Genomic DNA, 13,339 nt, shown 5'->3' with positions numbered 1-13,339 from the left:
TGGCACATAAAAGACACCATTTCGAGCGTGGCCGTTTTCGTGCGGGTGACACGTAAAAGCACCCACTACACTCTCTGAGTGGTTGGCGTTAGGAAGGGCATCCAGCTGTAGAAACTCTGCCAAATCAGACTGGAGCCTGGTGTTGCCATCCGGTTTCACCAGTCCTCAGTCAAATCGTCCAACCCATGCTAGCATGGAAAGCGGACGTTAAACGATGATGATGATATTCTTTCATTAAATAATCCAGGTTGTTATTGGTTGACCTCAGCAGAAAACTCAGAACGTAATGACAAACAAAAGGCTGCTGAGGATTTGGCCCAGTGTGCTCATGATTTAGCCAGCTTTCCACCTTAATAATACTAGTACTACTAATAAAAATTTAATAATACCAACAGTAGCAAAAACAAACCTTTTTATTTGTAAAACATTTTTGTAGTTGATTTCTTGGGAACCAGCGATGGGTGCAAGATTTCGGTTGCCAGATAGCCTTTTGCCAGTAGCAGAGAGCTGTTGAAGAACATTTACTGCAAGGTACAACCCACTGACCTGAAAATTTCATAAAACTGCATTAACATGGGAACTTAAGGAGAAGAGCAACAGGTTGTTATATAGGAAATGTACATAACAAGTTTAATCAAAGAAAATAATAAACATAATTAGCTGTAAAGTATATGTCACTATCATTATCATCATCGTTTTAACACCCACTTTTCCATGTTGAAAGCGGTCAGAACTTGTTGAGGTGAATTTTCTACACCTGACACTCTTCCTGTCACCAACCATCATCTGTTTCCAAGTAAGATATTTTCCCATGACCAGACAGGTCTTGAAAGTTTTGGTAGCAAAGAACACCTCTTGCATGACAGTGACACACTTGTTTACAACAAACATGCAATGTCAAAGCAAGGAGACAATAATATATACACACACCTGTGTATGTGTATGTCAGTTTTCTTTCAGTTTCTTATTTCTTTACTGCCCACAAGTGGCTATACACAGAGGGGACAAACAAGGACAGACAAATAGATTAAGTTGATTATATCGACCCCAATGCGTAACTGGTACTTATTTAATCAACCCCGAAAGGATGAAAGGCAAAATCGACCTCTGTGGAATTTGAACTCAGAACGTAGCGGCAGATGAAATACTGTTAAGCATTTTGCCCAGTGTGCTGACGTTTCTGCCAGCTCACTGCCTTTCAGTTTTCTTCCAGTTTCTGTCTACAAAATCACTCTACTCACAAGGCTTTGGTTGGCCTGGGGCTACAATAAAAGAGTTATGCAGTGGGACTTAACATGGAACTTAACATGTGGTTAGGAAGCAAACTTATTATGATGCAGCCACTCAGTTGAGCTTTCACTCCATTGTTATTTCAAGTTTCCTGTTACTACTATGTTCTTCAAGGCTTTGTCTTTTTGAGAAGTGCCAGTATTTTCCCCTGCTTTGTACATGTAAATGCATGTTACACATATAATAGTTATATCATGAAAGACTGATTTTAACCAATATGTTGCACTGGAATTATTTCAGTGCTCAAATCGCAGAAGTATGAAAGAACTTTTAACTCTTCATAGTCATCATCATCATTTAATGTCTCTGTCTTCCATGCTGGCATGGGCTGGATGGCTTGACAAGAACTGGCAAGGCTAGGGGCTGAACCAGGTCCCATAGTCTGTTTTATCTTGGTCTTTACAGCTGGACGCCCTTTCTAATGCCAACCACTTTGCAGAGTGTACTGGGTGCCTTTTATGTGGCACCAGCACCAATGTATATTATGTGGCACTTGGCCAAAATGTTCTACCTATTTTATGTTCAAACTGGCCAGATCTGGCCTGTCACACCAATCTTTCAATTTAAAAAAAAATTAAAGAATATTTTTCTATTAGTCTCAACCATACCTGGCATATCAGCTGTAACACACGGTGGTAAGATTTCAATGTAGGATAACATATCAGACCAAGAATTAAATGCTGTCTTATGTAAGCCACAGTCAGAATCTTCAGAAAATTTCAGGGAGCAATCCTAGTAGAAAGTAACAAGAATTTTAACAAAGAAATTAGATAAAAGTTCAATTTATCTTGTGTTTTTAGGGTTAATGACAAAATAATACATATATTTCAGTTTAAAAATTGTACAGAAGATTAATTCATGTGGTTATTGTTATGCATCAGCCACTAAATCTGTTAGTATTTATACTTTATTTTTTTTGTTTAGTTCTGAGTGAACCTTGTTTGAGCAGATCTATCTATGACCCCCAGGAAAATGAAAGGCAAAGATGACCTTAATAGTTCTTTAAATAATCATTAAAAGAACTATGTCCATTAATCTTTTAAACAATAGACATAGGCATAGCTATGGGCATAGACATGGCTGTGTGGTTAAGAAACTCATTTTGCCACCTGGTAGTTTTAGGTTCAATTATAGCCCCATGCCAACTTGGGGCTATAGTAAAACAGTGAATTCGATAAACAGAAACTGTGTGGAAGCCCACTGTGTGCGTTTGTCTCCACTGTTGTTTGATAACTGGTGTTGGTTTGTTAATGTATTTTTATAAGATGAAGGAATGTATGAGGGTGAGTCAAAAATTATACACACTCTTGTTTTTCAATGTATTTACTCTTGTTTTTGCAATGCATTTACACAAAAGCAGAAGATAAACAAGTACGTCATTTTTCTATATAGTATCCTTCCTTTTCAATGGTACTTGGTCCAGCGGTCCATAATCTTGCATATTGCCTCCAAGAAGAAGGTTTTCGATTGGTCATGCAACCATTTATGCACTGCTTCCTTCACATCTTCTTCCATAGAAAATCAACAACCTCGTAAAAGCATTTTTGAGCAATCCAAAGATATGATAGTCAGAAGGAGCGAGATCTGGGCTGTAGGCAGGGTGTTCCAGCACCTCAAAACCCAATTGGTTAATGGTTTCAATGGTCCAGATGGCCATGTGCGGGCGTGCATTGTCATACAACAACAAAACTTTTTTTGACAATAAGCTTTGGTATGAATTTCTGGCTTCAGTTTGTTGGCCAGCAAAGCACTGTGTTTTGCACTGTTGATCATACACTCCTTTTCCAGGTAGTCTTCCAGTATAGGCCCATTTGAGTCCCAGAACTTTTAAACTTTAAAACTTCTCGATCCACTCATACACACTTCCACACAGTAGTGTATTGTCCCTGTATTGTGTTAAAAGCCTCCAATGAATTTCAGCACCTGACAAGCACCTTCTGACAAGAGAAAATTGGATTACTGCTCTTTGTTCTTCTTTGGTAAACATTGCTAGTGGAGCAGCCATGCTTACACTGTAAAACCAGAAAGAAAAATGGTGTGATCAGGCTCAAACTTCGATCATATGACCACAATAATACCAACTATAAGCATGCATACGTGGAAGGCAGTGTGACAATAATAAAGATATGCTATGGCAAAAGTGCAGATAATTCCCCTTGTAGTATGAGGAAGATTTAGCTATTTCTAGCATGTAGGTGTGTGTGTGTGTGGGTGTATGTATATGAGAGAGAGAGAGAGAGAGAGAGAGGTGGGGCAAGAAAGTAAAGGAGAGAGTGTGAGAGAAAGAGAAAGAGAAACAAAAGGAAGATATAATTTTGGTAAAACTCTTACCTGCTTCAGGCTACAGACAACGTGGTTGACACCTGGTGAAAATTCTTCCTTTTGAGGTTGTCTTCTGTGGATTATTACTGTATAAGTGTTTACTGCAAGTGGTTCCATATAAGTCACATCCACTACAGCAATTGTAATTCGGTTGGTGCCAATTCCTAAAGTATAGTTGATGGCCCTTCAAATAATTTTTATAAGAACAGTATACTCGTTAATTAATTAATCAATCACTAACGTTTTTGTTAATGAAGTGGAAAAAATGAAATAAAAGGGATGGTCTGAACTCATGATGATGTCGTTAGTTTTTAAACACTTGGGATTTTACAGAGTAGTAATGCTTAAAAAAATGGACCAAAAACAGTAAAAGTGTATAATTTATAGATTTACATTGAATCAGCATGTTGTAATCAGTTCTAATCTGATCAAGCTAACCTAAGACCAGTATACTAGCTGTAACTATCTTGTTCCTTTCCAAATAATATATTGGTTACTGTATCATTCGATGTGTTTTGTCTTATTTAAAATAATAGGATAATGCTAAGGAGATGTTCTAAAAAGAATTATTTACAGAAACATCAAATGAAATTATGGTAGGAACAGGAAGAGTTATAACACATCTAATTAGGAACAGGATTAACTTAAGTAAAATGCACATCATGTTTATGATGGGATGGCATACTCCTGATATTTTCTTTGTAGTGACACAACTAGGAGAAGATTTTCAGCTCAGTGTAGGTCACTAAACCTAGCATTTGTCTACCTGGAGCAGGCTTTGATAGGGTGCTATGTTCTGTAGTCTGGTGATTGCTAAAAAACACTTGGAGTATATGAATTGCTTGTGAGAGTCATTAAAGCCATGTAGAGGGATGCCATCAGAGTGGAGAAAGTTAGCAATGCATTCAGTGAGGTATTTAGTATGCAAACCAGTGTCTATCAGGGTTCAGTTCTCAAGCCCTTCCTAACTTTATGAGAGCTTTCTAGGCCATAAAATAAGGAGTTTAACCCTTTTTAACCGATGCAAGTCTGAAAAAATAATCACATGATGATGATGATGATGATGATGGTAATGATGATCTAATAATATTTTACCTCGGGAAACCAAATTTGTCATCTATCTTAGAGATGCATTGACAACTTTGGGCAAACCCCCAAATTTTTATCAGTAGTAATTCATAAGGCACACTGGTTTCATATGTGGAAATGTTGGGGTCAAATGCTGGTGTGAGTTTGACTGGTGGTTCAATGTTAAATTTCATTAGAAATGGTACAGCCAAAGGATCTGAAAGAGAGAATCAAAAGACCAACATTGAGTTGTGTGTCTGTGGTTTTCAGTTTTCTATGAAAAATTGGGTAAAATATAACAATAGACACAGAATTAAGTGTAACAATAACCAAATTAAGTATAATGACCAAGAAACCAACCACTGGACTACATGGGCATGAATTCAAATATTATTCAATGGACATGTGGCACTGGATAGTTTATGTAAGTACTTTAATTTACGTAATTACCAACACTTCATACAAATCCTAGACACTACCTTCCTACTATTATTACATAAAACAATCATTACAGTGGCAGTTATTGCATCATAATCAAGTATAATAGTAAATAAATACCTTCACTACAGCTAGGACGTAGATATTTTCCTGAAAAAGAAAACACAAAATTAAGAAAGAAAACCAGTACATTTAATCAATATAGGAACATAAGGCTGAGTGAGTAATGTATCTCAGAGGTTGAGGTTTCAAATACACTCTAGGTTTTTAGCTCAGTTTTTGGTAAGGATATAATTCACCAATCTATAGAGAAATGATGACGAATCCTATTCAATATAGTTATATAGTTTGCTGCAAGTAATTAACAATAAAACTGAATATTAATTACTCATAAATTTTCTATGGGAACCCACTAGTGATATATATATAGCTTAAGGTGACAAGCTGATAGAATCGTGAGTGTACCAGACAAAATGCTTAGCGGCATTTCATCCATCTTTATTTTCTGAGTTCAGATTCTGCTGTGGTCAGCTTTGCCTTTCATCCTTTAGGGATTGATAAAACAAGTACCAGTTGATCACTGGGGTTGACATAATCAGCTTACTCCTTCCCCCAAAATTACTGGCCTTGTGCCAAAATGTGAAACCAATATATATTTAGCCTTGCTTTAAAATAATTTCAGAGTTACATGACATTTAGAAAGACCATCTAGACTAGGTTTATCAATAAAATTAACTAACAGGAATAATCTATTGGGCTACATAATTTCCTTTGTATGTTAATTACCGAGTAATTGACCACCAAATCATTTATTGTAGATATGGACAGCTTTATAAATAATCTGAGAAGTCATATATGGTTCTCACTGATTTGGAGTAGAATGAGATACATCATCATCATCATGATACAACTTTAAAAAATCGCAACACTTTCAGTTGTTGTTGTTGTTATTTAACCCTAGGTCAGCTCAATCAGGGATGACCAAGTATCAAAGACACCAGCCATGATCATCCCATTTTTTTAATGAAGGCATTGGCATTAGGAAGGGCCTCCAACTTTAGAAGCCATAGCAAAACAGACAATTGCAGCCTGGATAGCTCTCTGTCTGGCTAGCTGCAATCAAACTGTCCAACCCATACCAGCATGGGAAATAAACTTTAAATGATGATGATGACCTGGGGAATTCATTGACAAGCAGTAATGAGAATTTTCATGAGGATTATACATAGGTTGTATCCTATCACTTTATTTCAGGTACTTTTGTCAAGATATCATCCTTTTAGCTTGATGCAGACAAGATTACCACATCTACTTGAGCACTAGGAATGTTAAGTACCAGAACAAATACTGTAAGACATTTTTATCCAATAACAATTTAACCATTTATCTACTCAAAAAGCAATTCTTTCAGTCATAAAATTCAGAAGTCAGGACGTCAAATTGATTGGAATTTTGAATATCTAATTACCTGTATATACTCAAACATTCCTATTAGTGGCTACACACACACACACACACACACACACACACACACGCACACGCACACGCACACACACACACACACACACACACACACGCACGCGCGCACACACACAAAATACACAAGTAGCTTTTTTTTTAAATCTTTTAATTGTATGGCCATGCCAGAGTACTGCCTTGAAGAATTCCAGTTGAATGAATTGACCCCAGTACTTATGGGTCTTTTTTGTTATTTTTTTTTAGCCTGCAACTTATTCTCTCAGTCTCTTTCACCAAATTGCTAAGTTACAGGGATGTAAACACACCAGCACCAGTTGTCAAGCTGTGGTGGGAGACAAACACACGCACACACACACACACACACACACTGGGCTTCTTTCAGTTTCTATCCACCAAATACTCTCACAAGGCTTTGGTTGGCCTGAAGCTATAATGGAAGACTGAACTGGGGACCATGTGGTTGGGAAGCAAACTTCTTACCACATGGCCACACCAATGCCTTGCTATATCTTTTATTCATAGCTCAATTAACACAAAGACTATCCAAATCTAGAGTAAGTGAAATTCTCTGTTACCTTATATTAATTTTAACTCTATAATTTCTCTCCAATGTTACATTCACTCACTTTTTGTCAACATCCATTTCATTTTCTCTCAGTTTACATCTTAAATAACGAGCGTCAACTTCATTAGTAAATATAACATTTTAACAAAGCCAATTATTCTACTCATTTCATCCTCATCACTACTACTCTTTCAGTCAACAAGTGCAATGAAAACATACTAAGTTAAATACTACAGAAATAGGTAACCTAGTTAGATTCCCAGCATACAAAAGTATTTTTTTATGTGGATTTAACATGTTGCCAGCTTTAACATCAGCACAAGGGCTTTTAGTAGAATTTCTTTCTTTATTGGAAACATTCAGATAGAACCAACCCACCCTGGTTCTCTTCTGGCCCATGATTGACATGTAGATGTTTTGGTTAAGTTTAAAAGGATGTGCAAAGGTCACAGGACCAACTTACAAATAAATAAATAAATAAAAAAATAAATAAAAAACATAACAAAGAAAACCACCTTATTAAAATATATAATTAAAGACTTAAGTACAAAGCTAAGATATTACATGAGTGAAATGAAATGTATGAGAGAAAGTTAACCAATTGAAAGTAACTCACGGTCTTTCAAATCTGCCTCTTGATATTTCTTCTCTTCCAGTTTTCTGTTTGTGTAACTAGCAACAGTCGGCAGGAAGACATCACTTTTCCTGGATTTTAGGAAATAATATATTCATTAGATTTATAAACTAAAGCAAAGGAAGAAATGTTAGCAAAGAATTTATAAATAATTAATTTTATATGACAGAAGGGCAATGGATGAGAGGACTTTATAGGGTCCCTGTCAGTTAGTGTTGGCCAAGCATCTGTATATGTAAGTGCAGGTTTACGCAAGGTTTTTTTTAAGGAAGACTTGCAGTTTCCCATGCGTAAATGTCTCTACCTCTTTACACTGTTGATGTTTATCCAAGGGAAAGGCTGCTGATTTGGGCTGATAAAGATTAGCATCAGTGATGTCATAGGCATTGCTGCTAAATACAAAGAGCTGAAACAAATTCTACAAAACGTTGGCCAGTTGTCTAACTGTTTCATGAATCCTCCATTCTAGAATGATGCTTTACAAGGACAAATTACAAAACACAATGATGGTCTATGTGCAATCAATTATGACCAGAAAAAAAACCCCAACAAAAGCATACAAAAGGAATAATGATAGTGATTTCTTTAAAAAATTATGGTTTCATATTTTGGCACAAGGCCAGCATGAGGAAGCAGGTAAGTCAATTATATTGACCCAAGTGTTCAACTAATACTTATTTTATTGATGCTGAAAGGATTAAAGGCAAAGTTAACCTTGGCAGCAATTGAAATCAGAATGTATAGTGGAAGAAAGGCTGCTAAGCATTTTGTCTAGCAGTCTAATGATTCAACCTGTTTACTGCCAGTAATAACATTAATAATAATGATTTCTAACATAAGCATAAAGTCACAAATTTTGTGAGAGGGATCAGTCAATTATATTGACCTTCGTACTTGGTGAGCCTTTCTTTATCTTATAAAAGAAAAAAGAAATGAATTTATTGTATACTGTGCTCAGGTGCACTACAACTTCAGAATGATGAAAATTAAAGTGGACTTTGTTGAAATTCAAACATCATCATAAACAGACGTAACTAAATTCTACAAGGTGTTTATTTAGTCAAATACCCTTCTCATTCTTCCAGTCCACATCTACTTTTGTAACATGTGTACACACACACACACATGCAACTTTGTAGTTCATAAAAAAAGAAATAAATATATACAGTTGGATTTGTTGTGTATGTGTGTGTGTGTGCGCACGTTTTGTAATCAAATACTTGTATATATATCCATCAGTGGAATGACTATGCTTTTGTACTCATGCAATTGTGCATGTATGCATATATATATAAATACACACACATAATAAAGTATGTTTTATATTAATGTGAATGCATACACACACACACACACACACACACACACACACACACACAATATATGAAAGCATGTGTCTGTAAAAATGTATTTTTGTATTCATGTATGTGTGATGTATGTATACATATTTAAACATGTGTAAGTGTGTTTATAGTTTATGAATGTGTGTGTGTGTGCGTGTGAGTGTGCGTGTGTGTGTGCATGCATGTGTGTGTGTAATCTTTTTATAGATGTTTTCGATCTAGTTTGGATTTTTTGCCATCAAATTTGAAGGCAAAGAATACAAACTAGATCAAAAACATCTATATTATTCATATCACTACATGCAGTATTTATGCAAGCCTATAATTATGAATGTAAGACCACAAATATGCATTTATGGTATAGACTGAATTATATATGTATCAAATGAGAAACATTTATCAACTAAGTAAAATAAAACATATCCAAATGCAAATATTGTCAACAAGTTCTTACTTTGATATGTTTGGGTCCATGTAAAACTCCATCACGTCATGATTGTCAGGGATTCTTGGATTTCTGTTTGTATTACTTGCATAAAATGTCTCTAAGCCAATTAATAATGAGTGGATCAAAGCAGTATGAAGTGTGATGTCTTTTCTGCCAATTTGTAACTGTATACGTTCTGTACTCTTGTCTTTCGTAGGAATGCTATTTTCCAGTAGATATTGCTGTAATTGTTGTACCAAATTGTTGTAGACACTGATATCTTCAGAAGGATATAGCTGTCAAAACACAAGAGTGAAAAAGAAAAGTAATTTCAACTGTTTTGTGATAATGTCTTCAAGGATCAAATTGACTGGTTTTCAATGTCTGTATGGTTAATAAGCTTGCTTTGCAAGCATATGGTATCTGATTCAGTCCCATTGTGCAGCACCTTGGTCAAGTGTCTTCTACTATAGTCCTGGGCCAACCAATTGTCAGTGAATTTGGTAGATGGAAACTGTGTGGAAGCCTGTTTGTATGTGTGTGTGTGTGTGTGTGTGTGTGTGTGTCTTTTAGTTTGTGTTTGCCCCCCACTGCTTGACAACCACTGTTGGTTTGTTTATGTTCTTGAGACCGATAGATTAATTAGCAGACTTTAAAAATAAGTACTGGAGTCAATTTGTTAGAATAAAACCCTTCAAAGAAGTGCCCCAGCATGGCCAGAATCCAATGATCGAAATAAGTAAAAAAATACTTGAGATTTACTTTTTTAATTTTTTTAGGGAAGTGTGGGGGGGGGGGAGACAGTGTTTATGATCCTTTCAGGAATTCTGAGGCAGATGGAAAGGAAAGAGGGCTACATCCTCAAAGTGAGGATACTGGGGTTGATGCAATTGATTGGCCTCATCCCCCAAAATTTCAAGTCTTGCACCTGCAGTAGAAAGAATTATATTGGTGCTGACAAATTGAAATTTCAGGTTATCTTCCAGATTTTGGTGGAAATTTTAGGCTGAGAATTTAATGCAAATGTGAACTTTTAGTACAGATAGTCTCAAATGCGAGCTTTTAGTACAAATAGTCTCAAATGTGTTGGTAATAAAAGGTTTTATTTCTAAACCTCTCAAAGGGAGACATTCAGTAACAGTTCTTTAAAGTACAGGCTGTTTGCCAACATAATGTGGCTGTCCCAAAAGGAAAGATGTTACTGTTGTTTTAGCCCCAAGAAACATCATTTCCAACTGGTGGCGAGTTGGCAGAAACGTTAACATGCTGGGCGAAATGCTTAGCAGTATTTTGTCTGTTGCTACATTCTGAGTTCAAATTCCACCAAGGTCGACTTTGCTTTTCATCCTTTTGGGGCTGACAAATTAAGTACCAGTTACGCACTGGGATCGATGTAATCAACTTAATCCCTTGTTTGTCCCCTCTATGTTTAGCCCCTTGTGGGCAATAAAGCAATAAGAAACATCGTTTCCAGCTGGCTATATGACGCACTACCGGTACACTGATAGTGTGTCGTATAGCCAGCTAGAAACGATGCAGTAACATCGTCCCTTTCGGGACAGCTACATTATGTTGGCAAATAGCTTTTACTTTAATAAAAGGCTTATCTAACTGAAGACAATATTCTTTTTTAAAAATCAAGCTATGGTTGGAATAGCATTGCTACATAGTCAAAGGTATAAGTAGCAGGCCTGTTCTATGGGTCTAATCCACATGGCTATATTTCTCTCTCCTACATATTACTAACCCTGTGTCAGTGTGACATGAAATCATTATTGTTAACTAATTTGTTTATGAATCTGTTGAGCTGAGTGGTGCAGTGGAAACATGCTGAATCCGTAGATCTGTAAATTGAATCTGTGCTCTGTGATGAAATGGTTGGTTTAAAGGTAGAAAGCTGACAGAACCATTAGCACACCAGGCAAAATGCTTAGCGACATTCCATCCATCCTTATGTTCTGAGTTCAAATTCCACCGAGGTAAACTCTGCCTTTCATCCTTTCAGAGTCAGTAAAATAAGTACTAGTCAAGCATAGGAGTTGATGTAATTGACTTAACCTCTCCCCTAAAATTGCTGGCCTTGTGCCAAAAATTTGAAACCAATTTGTTAATAAATCTGGTGTTTGACACTACAATTTATCATGTGAATGATACTTGAGAAATAACTTAATTTTTAAATATTCCTCCTTCTATATACCAATATATAAGCATTACTTTATATCTTCTGAATCCATATATCGGTTTCAAATTTTGGCACAAGGTCAGATCGAATCAATATATTGCTATTGATAATTTGAAATATAAATTAAATATCTTGAGTTATCTCCCATGCTTCCAGATGAAGTTCAAAGAAATATTGGCATGTGGGCTGCATATTTTCATCTTTGAATAAGTTTACTATAGAATTGATTATGACTAAAAAGCCTCATAACAGAAAACAGCCACCGAGGCTAGATATTGACTACATATTATTTGCAAAACTTCAATATAATTGATAGTGAATATTTGTATCAAAAAATTGGAAAGAAAAATGAAGGACTGTTTCACATCGATTTTTAAGTCCCTGTCTAATATTTTCTTATTTTGTTGCTACATATTTGAAACTATTTTAGTTATTTTAATGTTTTAAGTATTAATATGTTCCTTACGCGTATGAATTCACCAAGGTTTAAACTCTCTGCTCGACTTTCCAGAAGATAAAGAAGTTGTTGGTTTGACAAACAGAACTGGTCAAATACATTACACTGACCTTCCTGAAAAAATAAAAAATTATATTACTATACATATAAAATAGCAATAATACTATACATAATTAGTGTACTAATACTATACATAATTAGTGTACTGGTGTATACTTAAGTATACTATAGTACAGTCAAGCCAATGTGGGAATCTAAAAGTTCATTTAATCTGCTAGAAATAGCAGTTACATCTCTCTCAAATGACTCACATCCACCATAAAAGGAAAATAATATTGGATAATTTAGTTTTATTTCCAAAAAAGAAAAGACAGGATGGTTGTGGCTGAAAATCCTTTGATCACAGATCCACTTAGTCAGGGATGATCTGGCACAACTAGAAAACAACAACTACTTTATACTTGCAACGATTATAATATAGTATTGCAAATTCTTGTAATTTCATGAATTACTGACTAACTGCTTTTTAATATATATGTATCATAGGAGGATTAACAGAGTCATTAGATCCACACATAAAATACTTTGCAGCATTTGCTGGTTGTAGATACAAACTTTAATAGTAGCACTTTATATATTAAACTATAATAGTAACTGTCTCTATACTAGACTATAATAGTAGTTCTCTGTATAATCATCATTTAATATCTATTCCATGCAGGTATGAGTTGGATGGATTAACAGGATCCAACAAACCAGAGGACTGTACTGAGCTCCTGTGTCTTCATAGGTATGGTTCAATGGCTGGATGCCCTTCTTAACACCCAGTACACTTTATAGGGGGTACTGGGTGCTTTCTATGTGACACTAGCACATGTGACGTCACGAAGTAACTTGCAACATAAGAGACCCTTTGACAGAATTGGGGTGAAGTATTGAGGGAAGTACGTTTGTGCAAGGCATTTGAAGGTTAAAGTACAGCAAAGGGAGAGGAACAGGTGTCTTGTTGTAGAAGTGACACATGGCTACCCCAGCAGAAAAGAAGAAAGAATGATGGAGATGAGGTGTCAAGGCATACTCACAAAGTACAAGAAGGCAAATATGAAGAGGATAGAGGCAGAATTGAGGATGGTT

The 13,339-nt window shown here is 35.8% G+C and overlaps 1 protein-coding gene across 1 annotated transcript in view; it reads right to left on the bottom strand.

The window, feature by feature from the left end:
* The window catches only part of LOC106881078 (cadherin-like and PC-esterase domain-containing protein 1), a 174,928-nt gene that overhangs the window by 11,332 nt on the left and 150,257 nt on the right, over positions 1–13,339 (bottom strand). Inside the window, exons 12-19 of the mRNA XM_014931294.2 lie at positions 12,215–12,319; positions 9,594–9,862; positions 7,779–7,867; positions 5,239–5,268; positions 4,708–4,897; positions 3,622–3,796; positions 1,899–2,022; positions 410–546 (exon numbers count right to left, since the gene is read on the bottom strand). Coding sequence (XP_014786780.1) covers positions 410–546; positions 1,899–2,022; positions 3,622–3,796; positions 4,708–4,897; positions 5,239–5,268; positions 7,779–7,867; positions 9,594–9,862; positions 12,215–12,319 — 1,119 coding nt within the window. The remainder of the gene's footprint in view (positions 1–409; positions 547–1,898; positions 2,023–3,621; positions 3,797–4,707; positions 4,898–5,238; positions 5,269–7,778; positions 7,868–9,593; positions 9,863–12,214; positions 12,320–13,339) is intronic.

The sequence above is a fragment of the Octopus bimaculoides genome, chromosome 2 (assembly GCF_001194135.2).
Source record: "Octopus bimaculoides isolate UCB-OBI-ISO-001 chromosome 2, ASM119413v2, whole genome shotgun sequence".
Taxonomy (NCBI): Eukaryota; Metazoa; Mollusca; class Cephalopoda; order Octopoda; family Octopodidae; genus Octopus; species Octopus bimaculoides.
Note: the sequence above shows the minus strand (reverse complement) of the source record. Positions and strands in the feature narration are given on the sequence as shown.